Genomic DNA, 22141 nt, shown 5'->3' with positions numbered 1-22141 from the left:
CAATACAAATATGTAAACATCCTTAAATTAACATACATTTACTTGAGATGCAAATTGAACATATAAAGTATTTTCTGAGAAACTAAACAAAATGAACTGAGTTTATGCTTAACCCTAAAGTTTGTGCTTCTCGAGTGACGGTCAAAAATAACTTATTTTTTCTTCTCAATGAGATGAATGTACTATAGTTCAGTAATGTTTTTTATTTAATATTTTGTATTTGTAAGGGGATTTTATGGCATTAAATTTTGTTATTTTGACATCTACTTAAGTTTGTTATTTTATGCAATTTTTGTTGTTAATATTTATTTATTACCTGTTTTTAAACATAGACCCTAAAAATATTTTCAACTTAAACTGTCATAAATCTTGAATGTTTGGAGACTTAAGTTTGGTCTGTTTTTTAAAGAAGACACTTGGCAGATTATTGCTGAAATGGAAAAATAGAAAAGTAAAAAAATTTAAAAAGTGGAATTAAAAAAAAGTTTAATTTGATTGTTTTGAAAAAAACATTTTACTCTAAAATTTTGAGAAAATCAAATCCACAAATCACAAACAAGTTATGTTCCAAATTTGAGGATGATATCTCAAAAAATGAGCTTTCAGTAAGATTTTGTTTGTGTGCAGTACCAAACGTTTACACTAGATGAAATTGGCTTATAATGCAGGCATTTTTGACCGTGAGGAGTACATGTGTGACTTTGAAACTTTTTTTCAGGACTATGTAATCTTTTCGAATCATGTCCATGATTTTTGTCTATGTGTGTGTGTGTGTGTGTGTGTGTGTGTGTGCTAAAACCCATCGCAAGTGCTAAAACCTTTACCAAGTTTCATACCATTCTGAAGTAAAAAATTCTGAAAATCCAAAACGTTTTTCGTCAAAAATGACAGAAGAGCAAGAGTTAAAACAATGGGGTATGAAAACGTAATTTCTCTTTGAATTAAGTTGATTTTTCTGAGCCTATTGGCAGATATGTTTTCAAAAAATTTGTCATAAAACAAAACTTCCCTATTTTATGTCATCTTGTTTCTCAAGTAAATGTATCTTGATTTATGAATCTTTAGACATTTGCACTGGAAAAAAAGACAAAAAATGCTGACGAAGAACATTACTTTTTACAGTGTGATCAGAATGAACAGTTAATGTTATTTATTTTTTGTGGAATGAATTAAAAAGTAATGGAGATTTGTTTGAAGTATTTTAAGCAGTGCAAATACAAGACATTGACATATAGACCATATTGATGTATTGTATTCCAGTCAATTTATGCCTTAAATTGTCTTCCCTTGGTCTTAAAAAGGATTGAATTCACCTTCATAAAACCTGCAGAAACCCTGTGAAAGACTCTCTTCTCTTCTTGAAATGTTGACTTTGTAGTGATGAGTCAACCTACCTGGAGCGGCGCTAAAAACAAACACGGCTGCTGTTCTGATGCTTTCAGGTGGTCACCATAGACACGATTGTGTTTTCACTCACTCGTGACCGCTGCACAAACGTGTGGATGACAGAAACGGGCATTACGAGTCCAAGACAAATGCCAGTGACTGGGAGTTTCAAGCCTTGTGAAGAAGCTCTAAAGATTTTTTTTATTTATTATCATTTGTCTGTTTATAGTAACTAAAAAGGAATGTAATTTTTGATGTTAATTCTTTCTCTTTCTTCAGCTTATTTTACAACCATTTGTGATACAACGGTGGCACAAGAAATCAAAATAAAATCTAAACTGATATGCTCTGTGATATGTGTGATTATTAAATCAATAGCTCGCTTATAAATGTGCTTTGAGAAAACAAGGAGCATCAGGTTCATTTTGTTTCTACAGTGAAATATTTCAAATATTTTGTGTGCAGATGTTTGCAACATTTAATTTTATTTAAAATGAGAAGTGTTTTTAAAACTATTGACAATTAAACAGAAACGTTAAGGTCTTTCTGTAGTCTGCGGCTGTTGTACAGTAATAATAATTATTATTATTGTTGTGTTTTATCATTTTAATAATCATTTTAATAATTTTTATTTTTAAATGTTATTAATGTTATTTAGTAGTAGTAGTAGTAGTAGTAAAAAATTATTTTACTACTATACTGTAAAAATGTTGTTGTAATTCATTTAAAATTTTATCATTACATTTTAAATAATTGTTTTTATTTATTTAAAATGTTTTTTTTTGTTTGTTTTTTTTACAGAAATTGATTATTAGTAGTATTATTAGTAGTAGTAGTAGTAGTATTGTTTTGTTTTTTAATATTATATTTTCATTATAGATTTTTTTTTACTGAAATATTGATTGCAGTGGTGGGAGAATTTTATTTAATTGATTTATTGATTTTTTTTTAAAGGAGGTTTGAGTTGTGTACATGTATAGAGTTATTTCTATTGGCAGTGGAGTATTTTTATATATCTAAGCAACAGAAATATGAAATGTTAGATTGTTTTTGTATCGCAGTTCACACTGCAATATATAACAATCGCAATGTGTTTTTTGGTCCAATCAAGCGGCACTTATTTGTAGATTTAGCCCTGCAAAAACTACAAACACTGTCACTTTGTGGTGCTATAAATTATTGCTTGTTCTGAAAACATTTACAGCAGCATGTAGCTTTCAGCATATAGCGCTAGCAACATCAAGTCCATGGGTTCGATTCCCAGGGAATGCAATTTCCAAAAGTAGAGCTTGAATGCAATATGAAATGCTTTAAATCCTCCTTAACGCATGAGTTTGGAGCGTGACTACTTGTAGTTTGACCAATGAAAGATGGTGGGAACAGTCATTATTGTTTATCTTTTTGGTGATGCTAGTAGTGCAGAAACAGCACTTCACCTAAAACATGTACATTATGAGTAGTTTGTATCTTAAAAAGCTAGTTGCAAACAAGCATAGTTGCTTTCTTATATCATATCTGCAAGTTTTTAGGCCATGGATTGTGATGACACATTATGTTAATAGTTGAGGTTAATGGATTCATACAACCATCTCCATGTTGCTCAAACACACCACAGCATCAACAAATATTGTTTTAACAGTGACATGTCTCGTAAATCATGTCAAGCTCCTTTATTGTAATCCAAAGCCCGAGGGAAACGGGACGGAGGAGCCGCCTGCGCGCCGTACATCCGTGATTTATCTACACCAGCTGTTCTCCAGCACTGACTCACGGCACGTCCGTTTGTCCATAGGACCACCGTTGAGTTTAATTGAAGGAGCTTCTGGTCACGATATGAGGCCCCTGACTTGGGACCGTAAGAACGGCATGTTTGGAAAGAGGTGGCTCCTCGTACTGAGTGCAGGAAAGGCTTTCATGTGGCACCAGCTCGAACGGCCAGACAAACACACACATTCAGACGTCATGACGTCAGGCCAGGATTCCACACGACCGCGAGTGTCTGCCGTCGCCATCGCTGCCAGTTGTTTGTGGCTCTTTTGTGTTATGGTGATTTAGGAAGTCTATTCTCTCGGCTAGGAGGGGAAACTACCCATGACGTCTGCGCACACAAAGACGGCCAATTACACTCTTCAGGGTTTCATTATAATGCGTTTCATCTCGGTCACACTGATCTTTCATGTTCAGGCGCCATTGTGGAGTAAATTAAATAAAGATTTTTTCATTTGAGAACAAACAAAAAACTGGATTTTTACATTACAGTGGTCGGCCAAAACCAAAAACCGTTGCTAGGATGCGGCTGCGTGGTTGCTAGGTGGTCATATACTCATCCAAATCAAGATCCAAGTCTTTATATAATTCATTAAAATATATAATGGATTACAGTAGGTATCTTAAATTTTGTTCATAATTTGTTATTCTATGTTCATTTTTAAATTGACATTACACATATTGTGTTAGTTCATAATACAATTAAAATCCTAATAAATGTATTAGTATATTTATAAATTAACATTAATATAGATGTTTGAATATGGTAGAAGTATTGTTGGTAACACTTTATTTCAAGTTGTCCTTGTTACATGTTACATGTACTTACTATTATAATAACAATTATGCAAAATTACATGCAAGTAATTTTTTAACTGAAATTTATTGTTTTTATTATTATTTTCATTTTATTTTATATTTGTATTATTTATAAATATTTGTATTTTAGCAGTAATGTAGGTTTTGAATATAGTAGAAGCATTTTTATTGTTAAACTACTACTATTAAACTTACAATTATTTTCAGTAATTTAAATAAAGCTAAAATAAAATAACAATGTAATATATAATAGATGAAAACTGATGAAAAACAAAGTTTGTTAAAGTACTAAAATTACTAAAACTAAAATTAAAATAAAGCTAAACAGAAACATAAAAAAGTTAATAATAATCACAAAAATGACAAAATTTGTAAAAGATCATGTAAAACTGAAAATATAAAAATAAAAGCATAAAACAATATTGATAAATACTATAATATAATATAGTAAATAAATAATACTAAAATAACACTGGTTAGTTAATGAAACCTAATGCATTAACTGTTAATGTATTGAATGTTATTGTAAATGTTTGAGTAAAAATTAGTTTTTGAACCAAAGTTTTGAAATTCTAAGTAGAAGATTTATGGATTTTGAAAAATTATTGATCAACCACATATAAATTGAAATCTGTTGTGAATTAAGATGCTGTCTATAGTGGTGCAAAGTACGTTAAACTTTGTAAATGTTGTGCCAGAGTTTGTTGTATAGGAAAGGACAAACCATAGACACCAAAACTCTTATTCATAGTTCAACATGACTAAAATAACTTGTCTTGATTTTCAAAGTGCATAGCCACTGATTTTGTGGAACACTTAGACGTTTCACTCTATCTTATATAATCTGTGAATGAATTTCATTTTAATATTGCTTCAAGGGATGTCAAAATAGTATGTTTCTCATCAGTCTCACCCACATTTCTATAAACTCAGAATGGTAACCCTTCCCAATAACCTTTGTGTGAAAGTGCACCAACAATAACCGTCTGGACACCAAAAAACCTCTTTGTGAGCTTTTCAAAGTGTCCTGGAAAAACAGAGCGAGTAGACAGAGAACACATTAAAGTCGGTCATGCCACAAAAGTGGGAAACAAGGCCACATGCTTATAGCGAAGGAAAAGCATGGGCTCGGGATGAACAACACATGAATGAATGTCTTCAAATGCAGCCGAGAAGGCCGCAAAAGATGCCGTCGACTCTGCAGGCCTATCATCAGCAGGACCAAGATAGGAATCAGACTGTCGGAACGAGTTAGATTGAATAAGCCTCTCCGTGTAGATTCATGCTTCCCGCTAACATGCTCCCGCAAAGAGACACATATGCATTTGGTTTGTTTAAAGAACAAAAAAAATGAGGAGAATCTTTCGTAATGGGAAATTAGGTCAGAAAACCACTTGATGCAAATGTAATTTCCAGACAGGGATGCCTCTGGGCTCAGTCTGCGGTCCGCTGGCATTGTTAGCCACATGCCATAGTGACACTCACCCACGATCATCCCATGATCCAGACGTTTGATGATGTCGAACGAGTTCTGGACGTTTCCTTCCAGGATGTCGTAGACGATCTCTGGGGAGTCCATGTGAGGAAGGTGAGAAGGTGTGGGAGATCTCAGGAACACAATTTCTGGGGGGGAAAAAACATGGATTTTATTAGATGACACTTTGAAGACGGGTGTGTCTCACTGTGCTGAGATGTTCCGAGTGAAGAAACATCAGAATTGAGGCCTGATGTTTGGCTCAGTGATTGCCATTGTTTTATTGTTGTCAATTTATTATTGAATTTCTTCAGCGTTTTATGTAAGTATGTGAACAAACACGCAAGGATTTGGTCAATGTGGATACCAAGGTTCAGCGATATTCAGAAGTGAAGGAGTTGCTTCTTTGAATCCATGAGTGGGAATTTGAATTGAATTGGCCACTGTACACAGGAAGTTGAATTTTACCTATCTGTCTATCATTTTGTACATTGTCTTATCATTCTGCCTATCATTCTGTCAGCCTGTCTTTCTAAATGTCTGTCTGTCGAGCTATCTGGATTCTTATCTGCCTGTCTGTGTATATATCTATCGTTCTGTTGTTCTGTCTGCCTATTATTCCATCTGTTGTTCTATCTAGATGTCTTTCTATCTGTCTGTTGCTCTATCTATCTATCTATCTATCTATCTATCTATCTATCTATCTATCTATCGTTCTGTCATTCTATCTATCTATCTATCTATCTATCGTTCTATCGTTCTATTGTTCTTTCATTCTATCTGTCTATCTATCTATCGTTCTATCTATCGTTCTTTCGTTCTCTCTGTCTGTTAAGCTTCAAAACATTCAAACTCCACAACTTAATAGTTTTAAGTTAATTTCAGTTTATTTGATTGTCAAATTCTAATTGCGATTCTGCATCCTGTTTGCCTCCTCAATTCAAATTAACTTCCACGTAACTAATGTCCTTCTCTTCACAGATTACTCTAAAGTGCCCCTGGTGGTGAGAATACAAAATGTAACTTGCAGTTATAATATGTAGTCTGACACATTTCAGAACGCAGTAACATACTGTAGAAAGTTGAGCTTGTGAAGCGTTTGCATTCACTTGTGTGGAGTATGTTAGTTTGAGCTTGAACTATTAACCATTGAATTACACTGGCAACTGTTGTCATGTGCAAAGCGTGTTGTTTTAATAATAACAAAAGCACCAAATTTGCATCACAAATATATATATATATATATATATGCATTTGCATTGAATAGCATTTGATGAAAATGGAAATCACAGCTGTACCTTCTGGTTTGTTGAATTCTCTGAAGGTGGGAAGCGAGATGGCCGTGTGTGAGATGGAGAGGATGGGATTGAGCACGCAGGAGATGTCATTGGGCTGGCAGGACTTCACACATCGGATAATATCGGCACGATCGACCCTTGGCCTGCTGGAGGAAGACAACACATCCGTCTGAACCAGAACCAAGCCACTGACCTTTGTCCTGAGCTACATGTCAGCTGCCTCTGGGCTCTGCCAGAGGAATACATGCTAATGATGCAGGATTCGGTTTCCCCCTGTCGGCACCGTTCTCAATGACGACATGCTAAAATGCCAAAGTGCTCCAAACACAGTAGGGCCCATTGTGAGACAGCTCGAGCAAACAGGCCGTGATCTCTGGTGATGACTGGGTAAAATAATCTTCCTTCACAGTTGAAGCTCTCCAACAACCGGATGGTTTCCAGCAGAACCCACCACAGAACCAAGCACCCAGCGGGCGGGTGAAACCTTTACTGTATAAATATTATTTGCACAAATACACTGGCCATTCTTAATATGGAGCTCATAACACAAACAATCAGGTTTTTAGGGGGTAAAAATCAGAACAGAAGATGACGAGAGGCCAAAAATCACACCACAGGAGAATTGGTGGTCGAGTTTCCTGTTAGCCACTCGTGGTTTTTCGATGCTTTTTCGAAATTGTGACATTGATGTAAAACTTTTTCCGAAAAAAATGTTTGGTTTAGCTGAGCATTCCCGGTTCGGTATCCCAAAATCTCTATGGAATTTATGGAACGAGGGAGCTTTAAATCCTGAACGTCCTGACAAGACAACTCCGACTTTATTTAAAGCTGCGTTCGGATAATCAAACACAGATTTTGGATCGCCTACATAGCAAAGAGATTCAATTGTTAAGTTTTGTTAAATCTCATTGCATTTTTTTTTTTTTTTGGATATATATTTCGATAACCTTTACTGTCATCAAATGCTCACTTAAAATCTATAAATTTATACATTATTAAAAGACACTAATCATTTAAATGTAATTCTGAGTAAATTTCAAAATGAATAAAATTTTAATACTGTATATTATAATGTTGTGATGTCTAAATTCACTGTTAACATTTAAAAACGATTATAAATATTACAATTTTATAATATTGAAATTAATAAAAAAATAAAAATTTAAACAGAAAAATACAAGCTAATTAATGTTTAATTTTTAATTTTACGTTTACACTTTACGATATTTTGTCTAAATAAAAATAAACAAAAATTAAATATTAAAATAAAATACAGTTTTAATAATTGTAATACAAATATAGTAAAGTAAAAAGTAAAATGCTAAAATTAGTTTTATTTAAATAAAATATAACAAAATATATCATAACAAAATATTTAAATCATTTAAAAATTAAGGTTTTATATTTTGTCTAAATAAAACACTAAACTTAATTTTAGAAAACAATTACATTTTTAATAATTTTAATACGAAGTTTAAGATTGTCTAAAACACTAAAATTAGTTTATTAATTTATACAAAATAAATATTATAAAATTAATAATTTTAATACAAAATTAACAAAAAAACTCGAATTAGTTGTAAACAAAATATATTAGTTTTTAATAATTAAATACAAAATTAAAGATGAACATTTTGTGTTTTGTGTGTTTTTATTTATTTACACAAAATATTATAAAATTAATACTGTTAATAAAAAAATGAAAGATTAACAATTTTAAAATAAAACACGAAAATTTGTTTTATTTTTAATGTATTTAGACAAAATATTATACAATTTGTAATATTAGCCGTTGGCCATAACATGGACAGTAAAATATAATTCTCGGCTGATCGATATTCGCCCCGTAACAAGCTAGCGTTAAAGCGAACAGCTCTAGAGAAGTGTGCTGAAATGTGTGCATTGTGCCGTGATTAGCTGACCCTCATTTCTGCACACTTTGATCGGATGCAGGAGCTGCAGCGAAACCCCAAAGCTCAGATCAGGTTACGGCCGAGAGGAGAGAAGCCCCTGACAGAGAAGTCAAGCCACCGCTGGGCACGGACCTGTAATTAGCAATTAGCGGGTGGGTCCACGTTTAGCTTAGGCCTGAGCCAAAGCCACAAAATGTTCTCCCTGCTTATAATACCGAACTTGTGCACGACATGCAGAGCGAGAAAGACGGAGAAAGAGGGGCAAACGGCACAAATAAAGAGCCGAGAGCTCTCACTAACTTCAAAGCTAATGTCAAGGCCTTGTGGCGAACGCGGCGCTCACGTGGGCCAAAATGCCAAATCCCGATGTGTGACTTGAGGGGAAAAACATGGCTTTTGGACGGGCCGTGTTTCTGGTCAAGCAGAAAGTTCTTCTTTTTCTCTCTGGTAATTATTATTTATAGTCAGTGTCTTGATAGCAAACCAACACAAACACTGCGGCCCATCATTTCTCGGTGCACGGCGGCGATGTAGCTTTGCCACAAATTGTTCAGACCACTGTCCAAAGCCCAGAATCCCATAATTCACTGTCAGAAAGAGTGTGTGTTTTGTGTGTGTGTGTGTGTGTGTGAGAGAGAGAGAGAGAGAGCAAAATAAACCAAAGAAATACCACCTAACTTAATTCCTCTAATTGGAATCCAATCCGGCATGATTTGACGGAAAAAAGGAAAATTAAGAATCTAAAATATCCTTAAAACACAACATTTGCATAAATTTATTACATATAATGTTGTAATAATGTAATATTTTTTGCTTATTTTTGTTTTCTTTATTTGGTCACTAAAATTAATGTTGTATTTAGACAATTTATTTAGACAAATTATACAATTTTAATCATTTCAATACAAAATGTTAGTTTAGAATTTTACTGTTTTGTTTAAAATAAATAAAACAAATTAGTTTTTATAAATTTATTTAAACAAAATATTACATAGTTTTAATCATTTTAATATGTAATGTAAGTTTAAAAATTTTATTAGACAAATATGCTTTTATCAATTTTAGACAAAAAATATACAATTTTAATCATTTTACTACAAAATGTACATTTAAAATGCTACAATATTTAATCTAAAATAAAACACTATAATTATTTTTATTAATGTATTAGACAAATGTAATTTATTCAAACAATACAATTAATAACTGTAATAAAATGTAATAATTTACAGTTTATAATATTTTGCCTAAATAAAAAATAATGTCCTAAAATTTGTGTTTTATATTTAATGTATTTACCCAAAATATTATACATTATATTATATATTTTTAATATCAGCCTTTTATGTTATTGGCCATAATAATTGGCCATTGTCGTTGCATATTAAAGCCAACACATTAGCTTTGCGCTAATGATTTTAGACGGCTTAAAATATCTATTCAGTCTAGCTTTTCCCTTTTCTTGTTAATATTGTTTAATATTCCCCAATTACCAAATTCTGCATGTATATGATTAAGTTCAATGCGCTCCCTCTGCAATATGATTTATTAATGCAGTATAAAGTGGATTCATTAGCTTCAAAAGAGAATGTGTAACAAATACACCACTTAGCCGACATAAAGTGGCGTTTTATCCTGTCTAGTCCCTGATTTACAGTGTCTTAGCACAAGCATGAGCGTGTTTTAACTAGCAGTTAGCATCTTTCTGAGCACTCTGGCGGTTTTCTCCTCAAAGCTGGACATCGTCAGATCAGTCCGTCTGTTTCTGGGTGTATGTCGGTGGATTAGCGGCTAATGTAGCCTTTAACTACAGGCTAAAGGGTTCAAATGCCTGCCTAATTATCCGGCTAACCGCTTTAATGATTAATGGATGCTCGCTACATGACTAATTAAATGTTTTCTGGGCGGGTTGTGCACATGTGTGGGCGACTCGGTCATTTTCCGACTCCCGTTCCCGCTTTCTGTTTCACTTCCTGTCACCAAAAAAATAAAATAAAAATAAAATAAAATTATATATATATATATATATATAATATGAAAAAAATGTGATATTGATATTGACAAAAAAATATTTTTTTTAAAATACAAACAAGAATTCTACAGTCAGCTAAATTTTATTAGAAAATGAAGGACTAAAAATAATAGAATAATAAAAAAAATTCTAAGGATATATTGATTTGGACTCCAGTTGATTTGCTTTGCCTAAAAGCGCCATCTAGTGGCTCAGGACACACATACGACTCACATTGAGCAGAAAGTCTGATCACAGTTTGAGCTACAGTCACAGACTACAGTATATAATCAACAGCAGGTTTGATACATCAAGAGCTTGACCTCAGGTCATATTTTCCCATCAGACACCTGAGAATCTATCGTTACACTAAAGAATAATGTTGCCTTCAAGTCTCAACGGGTCCATCATAATGTCGTAAGGGACCTTTAAATGACCATCCCACCTTAGCGACTGTTGCTGTGCAGCTTTTCATTTTACTGTGCGATAAGTGAACAGTTTCTTAAGTATTAATTTCTACCACTTTATGTGCATATTTTACTGAAGATATATGTATTGGTATTTTTTTAACCACTTAATGCAATTTAACAGAATTTAAATATTTATATATATATATATATATATATATATATATATTTATTGCATTTTTAAACCACGTTTACTGAAATGATTATTATTTTTTTTTAATTGCAGTTTTGACACTATATATATATATATATATATATATATATATATATATGCATATTTTATTGAAAATCTATTTTTAACCACTTCATATTTCACGGAAAATCTTTTTTCCACATTTATTGAATGTAAAATAGTGCAGTATAGAATAGTGAATTTTTTAATCAACTTTAACAAACAAATTAACAGATTTTACTGAAAATCTTTTTAACCAATTGATGTGCAAACTTACTGAAAATCATTTTTTAATTAATTTTTTAACTTTATTTAAACCACTTTATGTGCATATTGTACTGAAAATTTTTATACAAATTGCATTTTTAAACCAATTTTCCTGAAAATATTGTTTTATTTATTGCAATTTCTACCACTTCATGTGCATATTTCACAGAAAAACTATTTTTTATTTAAGATTTTTTTAACCAATTAATGTGCATATTTTACTGAAAATATATTTTAAATTTTATTGCATTTATAAACAACTTTGTACATATTTGACTGAAAAACAGTTTTTGTTTGTTTGTTTGCTTTGTTTTTTAAACACTTTGTGCATATTTTACTAAAATTTTTGTTTTTTTTACATTTATTGCAATTTTTTTAACCACTGTATGATCATATTTTCCTGAAAAACGGGTTTTTAAAATTAATTCGATTTTTTTTAACCACTGTATGATCATATTTTCCTGAAAATATTGTTTTATTTATTGCAATTTTTTAACCACTTCATATTTCACGGAAAATCTTTTTTCCACATTTATTGAATGTAAAATAGTGCAGTATAGAATAGTGAATTTTTAATCAACTTTAACAAACAAATTAACAGATTTTACTGAAAATCTTTTTAACCAATTAATGTGCATATTTTACTGAAAATCTTTTTAACCAATTGATGTGCAAACTTACTGAAAATCATTTTTAATTAATTTTTAACTTTATTTAAACCACTTTATGTGCATATTTTACTAAAATTTTTGTTTTTTTACATTTATTGCAATTTCTACCACTTTATGTGCATATTTTACTAAAATTTTTGTTTTTTTACATTTATTGCAATTTTTTAACCACTGTATGATCATATTTTCCTGAAAACGGGTTTTAAAATTAATTCGATTTTTTTTAACCATCGTATGTGCATATTTTACTAAAATTTTTGTTTTTTTACATTTATTGCAATTTTTTAACCACTGTATGATCATATTTTCCTGAAAACGGGTTTTAAAATTAATTCGATTTTTTTTAACCACTGTATGATCATATTTTCCTGAAAATATTGTTTTATTTATTGCAATTTTTTAACCACTGTATGATCATATTTTCCTGAAAATATTGTTTTATTTATTGCAATTTTTTAACCACTGTATGATCATATTTTCCTGAAAATATTGTTTTATTTATTGCAATTTTTTAACCACTGTATGATCATATTTTCCTGAAAATATTGTTTTATTTATTGCAATTTCTACCACTTCATGTGCATATTTCACAGAAAAACTATTTTTATTTAAGATTTTTTAACCAATTAATGTGCATATTTTACTAAAATTTTTGTTTTTTTACATTTATTGCAATTTCTACCACTTCATGTGCATATTTCACAGAAAAACTATTTTTATTTAAGATTTTTTAACCAATTAATGTGCATATTTTACTAAAATTTTTGTTTTTTTTACATTTATTGCAATTTTTTTAACCACTGTATGATCATATTTTCCTGAAAAACGGGTTTTTAAAATTAATTCGATTTTTTTTTAACCATCGTATGTGCATATTTTACTAAAATTTTTGTTTTTTTACATTTATTGCAATTTTTTAACCACTGTATGATCATATTTTCCTGAAAATATTGTTTTATTTATTGCAATTTCTACCACTTCATGTGCATATTTCACAGAAAAACTATTTTTATTTAAGATTTTTTAACCAATTAATGTGCATATTTTAATGAAACTATTATTTTATTTATTTTTATTTCGGCTTTATCAAGGAACTCTTCAGTTCATTCCTGTGAGACAGTTAGCAACAGTAACCAAGGGGGGCGGAGCTTAAGAAATGATCAGTTAGCAGTGAGAAACTGCATTTTCAAGTCAAAAGCAAATCAGTGTTATTTTAGTATTATTTTATCATTTGTATTAGTTTTTATTTTTAATTTACATAATTTTAGTAATTTTGTTCATTTTTATTACTATTTTTTTAAGATTACTGTTTAAGATTTATCTTCATTTCAATTTTAGTTTGAGTTTTTGTTCTTATTTATTTCCAGTTGTTCATTTTACTGCTTCAATTTAAATTGATTCCAAGGCAAAATATCTCATTTTCATTTAGTGCAAGTTTTTTTATGTAACATTTTTTATTATTTATTTTATTTCAGCTCTATTTCAATTAACAAAAATGTAATAATTGTTTTGTTTTACTTTATGATAATAACCCTGAACTGTAGTGGTCATAATTCATGCTGGTCAAAAAGGTTGCAATTAACAGGCCACTGATAACAAACTTAATGCACATTATTTTCTCTGCATTTTGTCGCTCGAAATGAAAAACGGCATCGATTATGTTCCGACCAAAATCACTTGATCAAACCATAACAATAATTTCCAAAATCTTTCCAGAAGGACTTGAAGGCAACGTTAGACGAGATACCCAAGGCACATGGAAGCAGCTAATCAAGCGTTATTATGTGGTTTCATTCTGTGAAGTCGCTCAGCTCGTCCAGGGTTACGAACAAGCGGATCTTGAAGAGATAAACGCTAAGGTGTCCGAATCGCCTAAGCTTCATCTCCAGAGAGATCTCAAAGTCCTGAGGAAGCGCGATGGGTTTCTGGACCACCAGGACGCCGCCGTGCTCCACGCGTTTGGCGGCGAAGTAGCCTCCCTGGTTACCGTCCACGATGGCCACCTCGATGTCGTCCCCGAGCGCCGAGTTGGACGGGCCCATGCGGAAGATGTTGGTGGGAATGGGGATTTTGGTGGGGAATGTCAGGTGGTAGTAGGTAATTCTCACAGGCAAGGCCAGACACTCGCTAGTCTGATTACAAGGCAAGCGCTCACAGCGACTGCGAGAAGACAAACGGGGGGAAAGAGAGAAAAGAGAGGGGTTAGAACGCTGCGGTGCGCCACATGCGGAAAAGTGTGTGATTTTAAGGGGGCGGGGTTTGCTGGAGGGGGAGGAGCATTCGCGGTGACATCACAGACTGACGCATTCCATTAGTTTTCTCCACAGAGACACTGAAACGAATGTTGTTGTTGTTTTTTTTTTCTCTTTTTTGGAATCCGAATGGAGAAAAGAAATGGGGAAACGGGCATCACTGAGGAATTTTCTCTGGCAAGACTTGCAAAACATAAGACATGTATTAATGAAACTCGGTGCACTATTCATGCATTGCTTCTGCAGCTTTCTCGGATGCAACGTTCATGCACAATGTTAGAAACCCCACTTCTTTATCAGTACCTACCTGCATCATTTCAGCTATTTGTGAACTCCTTAACCATATACTGCATGAACTAATATATATATATTTTTTTAATAAAAAAAAAAAAAAAGATAAACGTATTTATATTTTATATATTTGTATATTATTATATTATATATTTTTATTGTATTTGTTTACATTCAGCAGAAATTTTCATGCATTAAAAATATTTTTATTATTTAATTGAAAAATATTATATATAAATATATATATATATATAAATGTAATGTTTTAAATAAATTATATCATATATATAATTTATTTTTAAAAGACATTTAATTTTTGAAAATAAACATATTGGTGATATTGGAAATATTGGTGCATATATATATATATATATATATATATATATATATATTATTGTTTTTTATGAAAATACATTTCATATGTGTATATATACACAATTTGCATATTATATTTTTATATATTAAAAATGAAATATATTTTTGTTGAAATGAAAAATATTATATATTTTATTTGCTCATATTCAGTGGAAATGTTGCATTTAAAAAAGGAGTTATAAATGAACTTAGAGAACGGTGCACTGACTCACAATATGACAAATATTAAAGTTAACGTAAAGTCAGAATTGTTTTTATTTCCCACAGCATAAATTTTCAAGCTCCACCCTGCATTTGTTCTTGTTATTCATCCTTTTTTTGCTTGGAAATGTGTCCGAATACAGATGATTACAAAATGATTTTTGAAAGTAGTTTTATGTTCACTTGAAACACTGTGAAAGGTTTTGTGACTTACGTGTCTCCTGAGCGTCTGTAGTTCGGCGGACAGTCGAAGTTCAGGCATTTATATCCGCCCTGAATGTTGAAGCAGCTCTCGGTTTCGCTGCAGCTGTGAGTACCGGTTACACACTCATCGATATCTGATCCACAAAAACAAAACACATCAGCAATAATCACGGGCTGAATGATGATTTCATATTTATATCTTTCAATAAAACATCTTGTGATTTTTACTGTGGTTAAAACTACTGCCACAAGATAAAGTGGTTTCATAAAATATACTGATGATAAATGCATATGTAATAATTATTACAAACAAATACTAGAGCATATTATTTTTGCATTGTAATACTGTCTATCAAATTTTAAGTTTGACATGGTGTTGTTTTAGTATTAATGATATACTATTTTGTTCATGCATAAAAACAATTTAAGAAAAAAATAAAATAAAAACAACTGCAAAACAATCCTTTTTATATTTTCTGTTTTCACTTTAATTTTAAGTGTCAATTTTGTTTTTATACATTTAAATTTCAGTTGGTTTATTTTTTCAAGTTTTTTGTTTAATATTTTATTTCAGTTAATGTTTATTTTATTTTATTTCAAGCACCGAAAATGTTTTTATTTTTTTATTTTACTTTTATTTCCCTGGTTACTGATTCTCATAATAACGTGTTTTTTTCTATTTTTGTAGTTTTTGTTAATATTTTGAATTAGATTTTAATAATAATAACTTTTAAACCACCTTTAAAAGTTTAATCTCAAAGTACTTTAAATTAAAAACCATAGTGAAACAATAAATTGTATTTATTTTTTTTGTTTGTTTTCTGCTTTAACTTTAATTGTTGTTAAAGTTTTGGTAATTTTTGTGTTTTCATTCATTTGTTTTATTTGTTTTGTTTTTATAAATTTGAATTTCATTTTTAGTTTGTTATTTCAGTACATCCAGTTAAACTCCACAGAACTGAATAATAATGACTTGGCTACTAGCTGAAATATATATATATATATATATATATATATATATATATATATATATATATATATATTATCTTGGTTAACATTTATTTTATGTCAAGTTCCTGTAAATGTTTATGATTTTAATTTTGGCTTTAATTAACTGTCTGCAGTTAGTAGTGTTCACCATCTGTTTGATTACATGCAATTTGTAACTAACTGCATGATTTTTACTGTACATTTCTGTCGTGGTCACCACTGATATCCTACCCCTAAATATAATATACGTAGAAACTTAAAATTTTCTGTAAAGCGGCTTTGCAACGATTTGTATCGTGAAAAGTGTTATACAAATAAACTTGAATTGAAAATGAACTGAGATGTCCTGATTGTGACGCGGTGTGTCTGACCCTGGCAGCTGCGTCCGTTGGGGGCGAGGGCGTATCCTGTGGCGGGACAGGTGCAGTGGAAGCTGCCCGGTGTGTTGTGGCAGCGGTAAGAGCAGATGTGTCCACCGGTGGGCAGCGCACACTCATCGATGTCTGAAGGAAACATCACAGTTACAGTCAAACCAAACATTATTCAGACACCAGATATCATTTTTGATATCGTTTTACTAGCGGGTGCAGGGCACTATAGTTCATTTTTGTAAGTGAGGACAGCAAAATAAAATAAACTGTGACATATTATACCCAGAAATTCTTCATACAGTGGACTACCAGTAAAATTTGGGACCAAAAATTATTCATACACTTTGACCTGACCATGTTTTGATTAAGTGCTGTTTCTTTCATTGCTAGTGCAACCTTTTTACACCACAGACTGAACACAATTAAGCATTGCTTGGTAATTGGTTGAGCTAAACTGGTTTTATCTAATTGCGTGCTTAAATTTAACAGCTGAATAATTTTTGGTTGATTGTAATTCATTACACACCTTTCTATCAACGTTATCTGACATTATCAAGATGAATTTGTTCTGACACAGTGCTGTCAAACGATTAATCCAAAATAAAAGTTTTTGTTTACATAGTATATGTGACCCTGGACCACAAAACCAGTCTTAAGTGTCAATTTTTCATCTGAAGCCTGAATAGCTTTCCATTGATGTATGGTTTGTTAGGATCGGACAATATTTGGCCGAGATACAACTATTTGAAAATCTGGAATCTGAGGGAGCAAAAAAATCTAAATATTGAGAAAATCACCTTTAAAGTTGTTCAAATGAAGTTCTTAGCAATGCATATTACTAATCAAAAATGAAGTTTTGATATATATTTACGGTACGAAATTTACAAAATATCTTCATGGAACATGATCTTTACTTAATATCCTAATGATTTTTGGCATAAGAGAAAAATTTATAATTTTGACCCATACAATGTATTGTTGGCTATTGCTACAAATATACCTGTGCTGCTTATGACTGGTTTTGTGCTCCAGGGTCACATATGTGTGTGTACTGTGTATATTTATTATACACATATTTATAAATAAATAAATAAATATGCACCCATGCATGTATATATTTAAGAAAAATGTTATGTTTATATATTAAATATATAAATATATGCATGTAAATACATATAAATATTTTCAAAATATATACTGAATGTGTGTGTATATATATATATATATATATATATATACACATAATAAATATACACAGCACACACACATACATTATTTAAATAAAACTTTAATCGCGATTAATCGTTTGACAGCACTAAATATATATATATATATATATATATATATATATATATATTTTATGAAAATAAATTTCATATATATGTATACATAATTTGCATATTATATTTTTATATACTAATACTTTCTATCAAAGTTATCTGACATTTATCAAGATGAATTTGTTCTCGTCATATTTTATTACCATTTTCTAAACTATAGCGAATGAACTGTGATAATGTGAGAAATGTTGAAGGTGTCTGAATAAATGTTGGTTTTGCTGTACTTCCTCCCCTGCACAGATGCCGGTGTTTGGCAGCGAGTGCTCACCTTCACAGGTGATGCCGTCCGCGTCGCTCAGCTGATACCCGCGGCGGCAGTAACACTGGTACGAGCCGTAGACGTTCGCACACTCCTGACTGCACGGGCTGCTCTCGCACTCATTGAGGTCTGGTTAAAGCACAGGTTAGTGAATGAATGAGAGTAAGGAGTTGATTATTAGTTGCTCGTGTTGGTTTTTCTGTACCGTCGCAGTTCCTGCCGTCGGCGGCCAGCTTGAAGCCCGTGGTGCAGCTGCACTTGTAGGAGCCCAGGATGTTTTCACACTTGTGCGCACACAGACGGCCGGGATAATTCCTGCATTCATTAATGTCTGATGTTCAAGAGAAAGAAATACAGCATTCAGATTAACAGGTACATTTAAATAACTTTAATAATTAAAATATATATTTTATATATATTTAGTTTTATATATTATTAGTATCAGTATTATTTTAATATATTTATTTGTACTTATATACTTTCATTAAAAATGTATATTTATTATTGTTATTATTATTATATTTTTATTATTATTATTTGATATTATTAGAATTATTATTTTAATACTATTTTCTAATGGTATCGTTTGCATTTTTAAAAATCCTAATCTAATTTAAAATATATTTACATAAATCAGTTTTTTCATATTCAGTGGAAAAGTTGAATAAAAAAAAAAAAGAGGAACTCGTATAAGACAAATATTACAGTTAACACAAAGTGACATTTTTAATAATTCCTGCAATATAAATAATTTTAATAAATACTTCTATTTTTATTATATATAAATTGCATTCATATATCATTATTATAATTATATATAAATATATTCCAGATAAAATAATATTTTAATTATTTAAATTCATATTTTATGTATATATTTTTATTTTTAAAATAAATATAACAAATATAATAATAATAATAATATTATTAAAATTATTATTATTATTAAATAATAAACTAATTATTATGATATATTCCATATATATATTATGTCCATATTCAGCTGCATTTAAAAAGGTATGACAAACATTTACAGTTAATGCCAAGTCAAAATGTGAATTATTCCTGCAAAAAATAATTATATATTATATTTTATATATTAATTATTCCTTTTAATTAAATTAAATTAATATGTTATATATCATATCTATCATTTAACTTTTTAAAATAAATGATAAAAAAAAAAATACAAAATTTTATATATTCCTGCATTCATTGATGTCTGATGATCTAGACTAGAGAAAGAAATAAAGCATACAGATCAACAGGAGACAAAAAATGAACAAATATTTTCTGGCTAATAAATGCAAATGCATCAACCCTGGTGTGGGTTTGAACCTGCAACCTTTCAGTCGGCAGCTCTGAAGCGCTAACCCACAGCACTCACCCTCACAGGATCTGCTAATGCTGTTGAAGATGAAGCCGGCCCTGCATTCGCAGCGGTACGAGCCCACCACGTTAATACAGCCGTGACCGTCACAGGAGTTATCAGGCCCCGCACACTCGTCGATATCTGACACACACACACACACACAGACAGATCAGAGATCAGAGACTGCTCATGATTAACACTGACAAGTGGAACACTCTGAAACTAATATGGCCTTGATTGAGCTTTAATTCAACATAAAAATGCCATTTGCAACTCATTTTATTTCTATAATGTGATGCATTTCTGAGTGCTACATTATGTACTATGTAATATAAGTATATATATAAAAAAAAAAAAATTAAATATATATTTTTATTAATGGTTGTTTGTTTTTTGTTTTAAGTCTTGATTTTCAAGCATTTGTATTATTTGATAAATTATTTTCTCTCTGAAGTCCATTAAATTATAGATATTATATATAAATTATTAAATTATAAAATTAAAAATATTATTTTAGCAGGAAGAATCTAAATCTATTTATATATGATTTTTATAAATCTATAAAAAATATTTTATAACTATATAATGCATTGACAAATTATATAAAGATATAAATGTAATTCTATAACAAATGAAATACATGAATTAATTATTGTGGCTTAGTTTAATTGTTTTTATAATTATATTTTTATAATTATATAATACATAGATAAATTATATAAATATATACATATGAGTCTATAACAAATTATATATATGTGTGTGTGTGTGTGTGTGTGTGTGAAATTTATGAATTATTTTGGTTTGGTTTGATTGTTTTTTATTGGTTTTCAAGCATATTTATTATTTGCTATTATATTTTCTCTCTGGCGACCACTTATAATGTTAGTTATGTAGTGCTCTTGTGTATTTGTGAGTGAACGGTTGTGTATGGTGTGGAGCGGTCACAGATTGACTGGTCGTTTCTGATGCACGCTGAACACGTTTCATGTGACTGTGATAGTTTCCGTACCCACGCAGCGAGAGCTGTCGGTGTTCAGGTGATATCCTCGTCCACAGGTCACCGAGTGTCTCTGGCAGGTGTACGAGCCGACCATGTTGAAGCACATGTGACCCGACGGACACGGTCCCGTCACGCTCACACACTCGTTTATATCTGCCACACACAAGAGGAACGTTATGGGCTCTGATCAGAGGCATCGTGCCCATTCAAACCAGATTTTTGAGCCAAGAGGATTTTGAATGCGGTGGTCCAGGGTCACATGGCTGCTGTGTGTCACATGACAAGCTGCCCCCCCCCCCCACACACACACGTGCCCCCTCAAAAAAATGAGTGCATGGCTCTGGCTCTGATGTTTCTGAAGTTTGTCTGTCTCACCGATGCAGCTCCCGAGAGCGTCCTGAATGAATCCCACACCGCACTGCACTCTGGGACGGCAGCGGAAGGAGCCGGCTGTGTTCTGACACTCCAGCTCCGCTCCGCAGTTATGAGTCCCTGTTTCACACTCATCAATGTCTGAAACCGCACACAGGACACTGCAGTTATCATACTGTACATGCAAATTACAGCTGTGCTATTTATTATTATTATGAAGGAGAATTCACGTAAATGACTGGTATATGCCTGCACAATTCATCGAAATAAAACCAAAATATGGCTTTTTGAATCACAAAGGCTGTGATTTAAGTAAATAATTCACTGTTGCAACGAAGTATGTATTTGAATTTCACATTTTACTGTGAAATATTACAATAGTGTTAATTATTTTGTTTAATAACATAATTCAGTAATAATAATAAATTATTATTATTATTATATACTAATAATTATTATATTATTAGTATTTAATAAAATATTAATATATAATCTTTTTTTTTCTTTGGCCAAATTGTGCAGCCCTACAAACACTTTAAACCTGTAGTTTTTTTTTAATGCAATTACAATTTTTATTTAAAAAAAAATTGCAATTACACATTACAATAGTTATAGGTTTTTTTTGTTGTTGTTAAATAATTTTATTTAGTAATAATAATAATCATATTAAATGTGTATGTATTATTTAAAATTATTATTATTATTATTTTATATTAATAATTATATTATATCATTTTTTCTAAAATATTGATACATTGTATCAAATCATGCAGCCCTATAAACACATTCAATTGAAATCCCAATTTTTATCAGAAAAATTGCATTTAGATTTCCTAACCTAAAAAAGGTCCTAGAAACGCTTCAGT

At 31.1% G+C, this 22141-nt stretch overlaps 1 protein-coding gene across 4 annotated transcripts in view; it reads right to left on the bottom strand.

The window, feature by feature from the left end:
• Positions 1-22141, bottom strand: part of fbln1 (fibulin 1) — a 90508-nt gene that overhangs the window by 11414 nt on the left and 56953 nt on the right. For 2 of the 4 annotated variants that reach the window (XM_058766451.1, XM_058766447.1), the window contains 9 exons: positions 21279-21416; positions 20913-21056; positions 19916-20041; positions 18734-18859; positions 18538-18657; positions 16930-17061; positions 15579-15702; positions 6745-6890; positions 5458-5595 (listed from right to left, as the gene is read on the bottom strand). In XM_058766451.1, coding sequence (XP_058622434.1) covers positions 5458-5595; positions 6745-6890; positions 15579-15702; positions 16930-17061; positions 18538-18657; positions 18734-18859; positions 19916-20041; positions 20913-21056; positions 21279-21416 — 1194 coding nt within the window. Of the gene's footprint in view, positions 1-5457; positions 5596-6744; positions 6891-13270; positions 14406-15578; positions 15703-16929; positions 17062-18537; positions 18658-18733; positions 18860-19915; positions 20042-20912; positions 21057-21278; positions 21417-22141 lie in introns of those variants that run through there. The other 2 variants (XM_058766448.1, XM_058766450.1) reach the window with 2 other exon arrangements.

This window comes from Onychostoma macrolepis, chromosome 25 (genome assembly GCF_012432095.1).
Source record: "Onychostoma macrolepis isolate SWU-2019 chromosome 25, ASM1243209v1, whole genome shotgun sequence".
In the NCBI taxonomy this organism is placed as follows: Eukaryota; Metazoa; Chordata; class Actinopteri; order Cypriniformes; family Cyprinidae; genus Onychostoma; species Onychostoma macrolepis.
The sequence above is the reverse complement of the archived record's forward strand: the minus strand, read 5'-3'. Positions and strand labels throughout refer to the sequence as shown.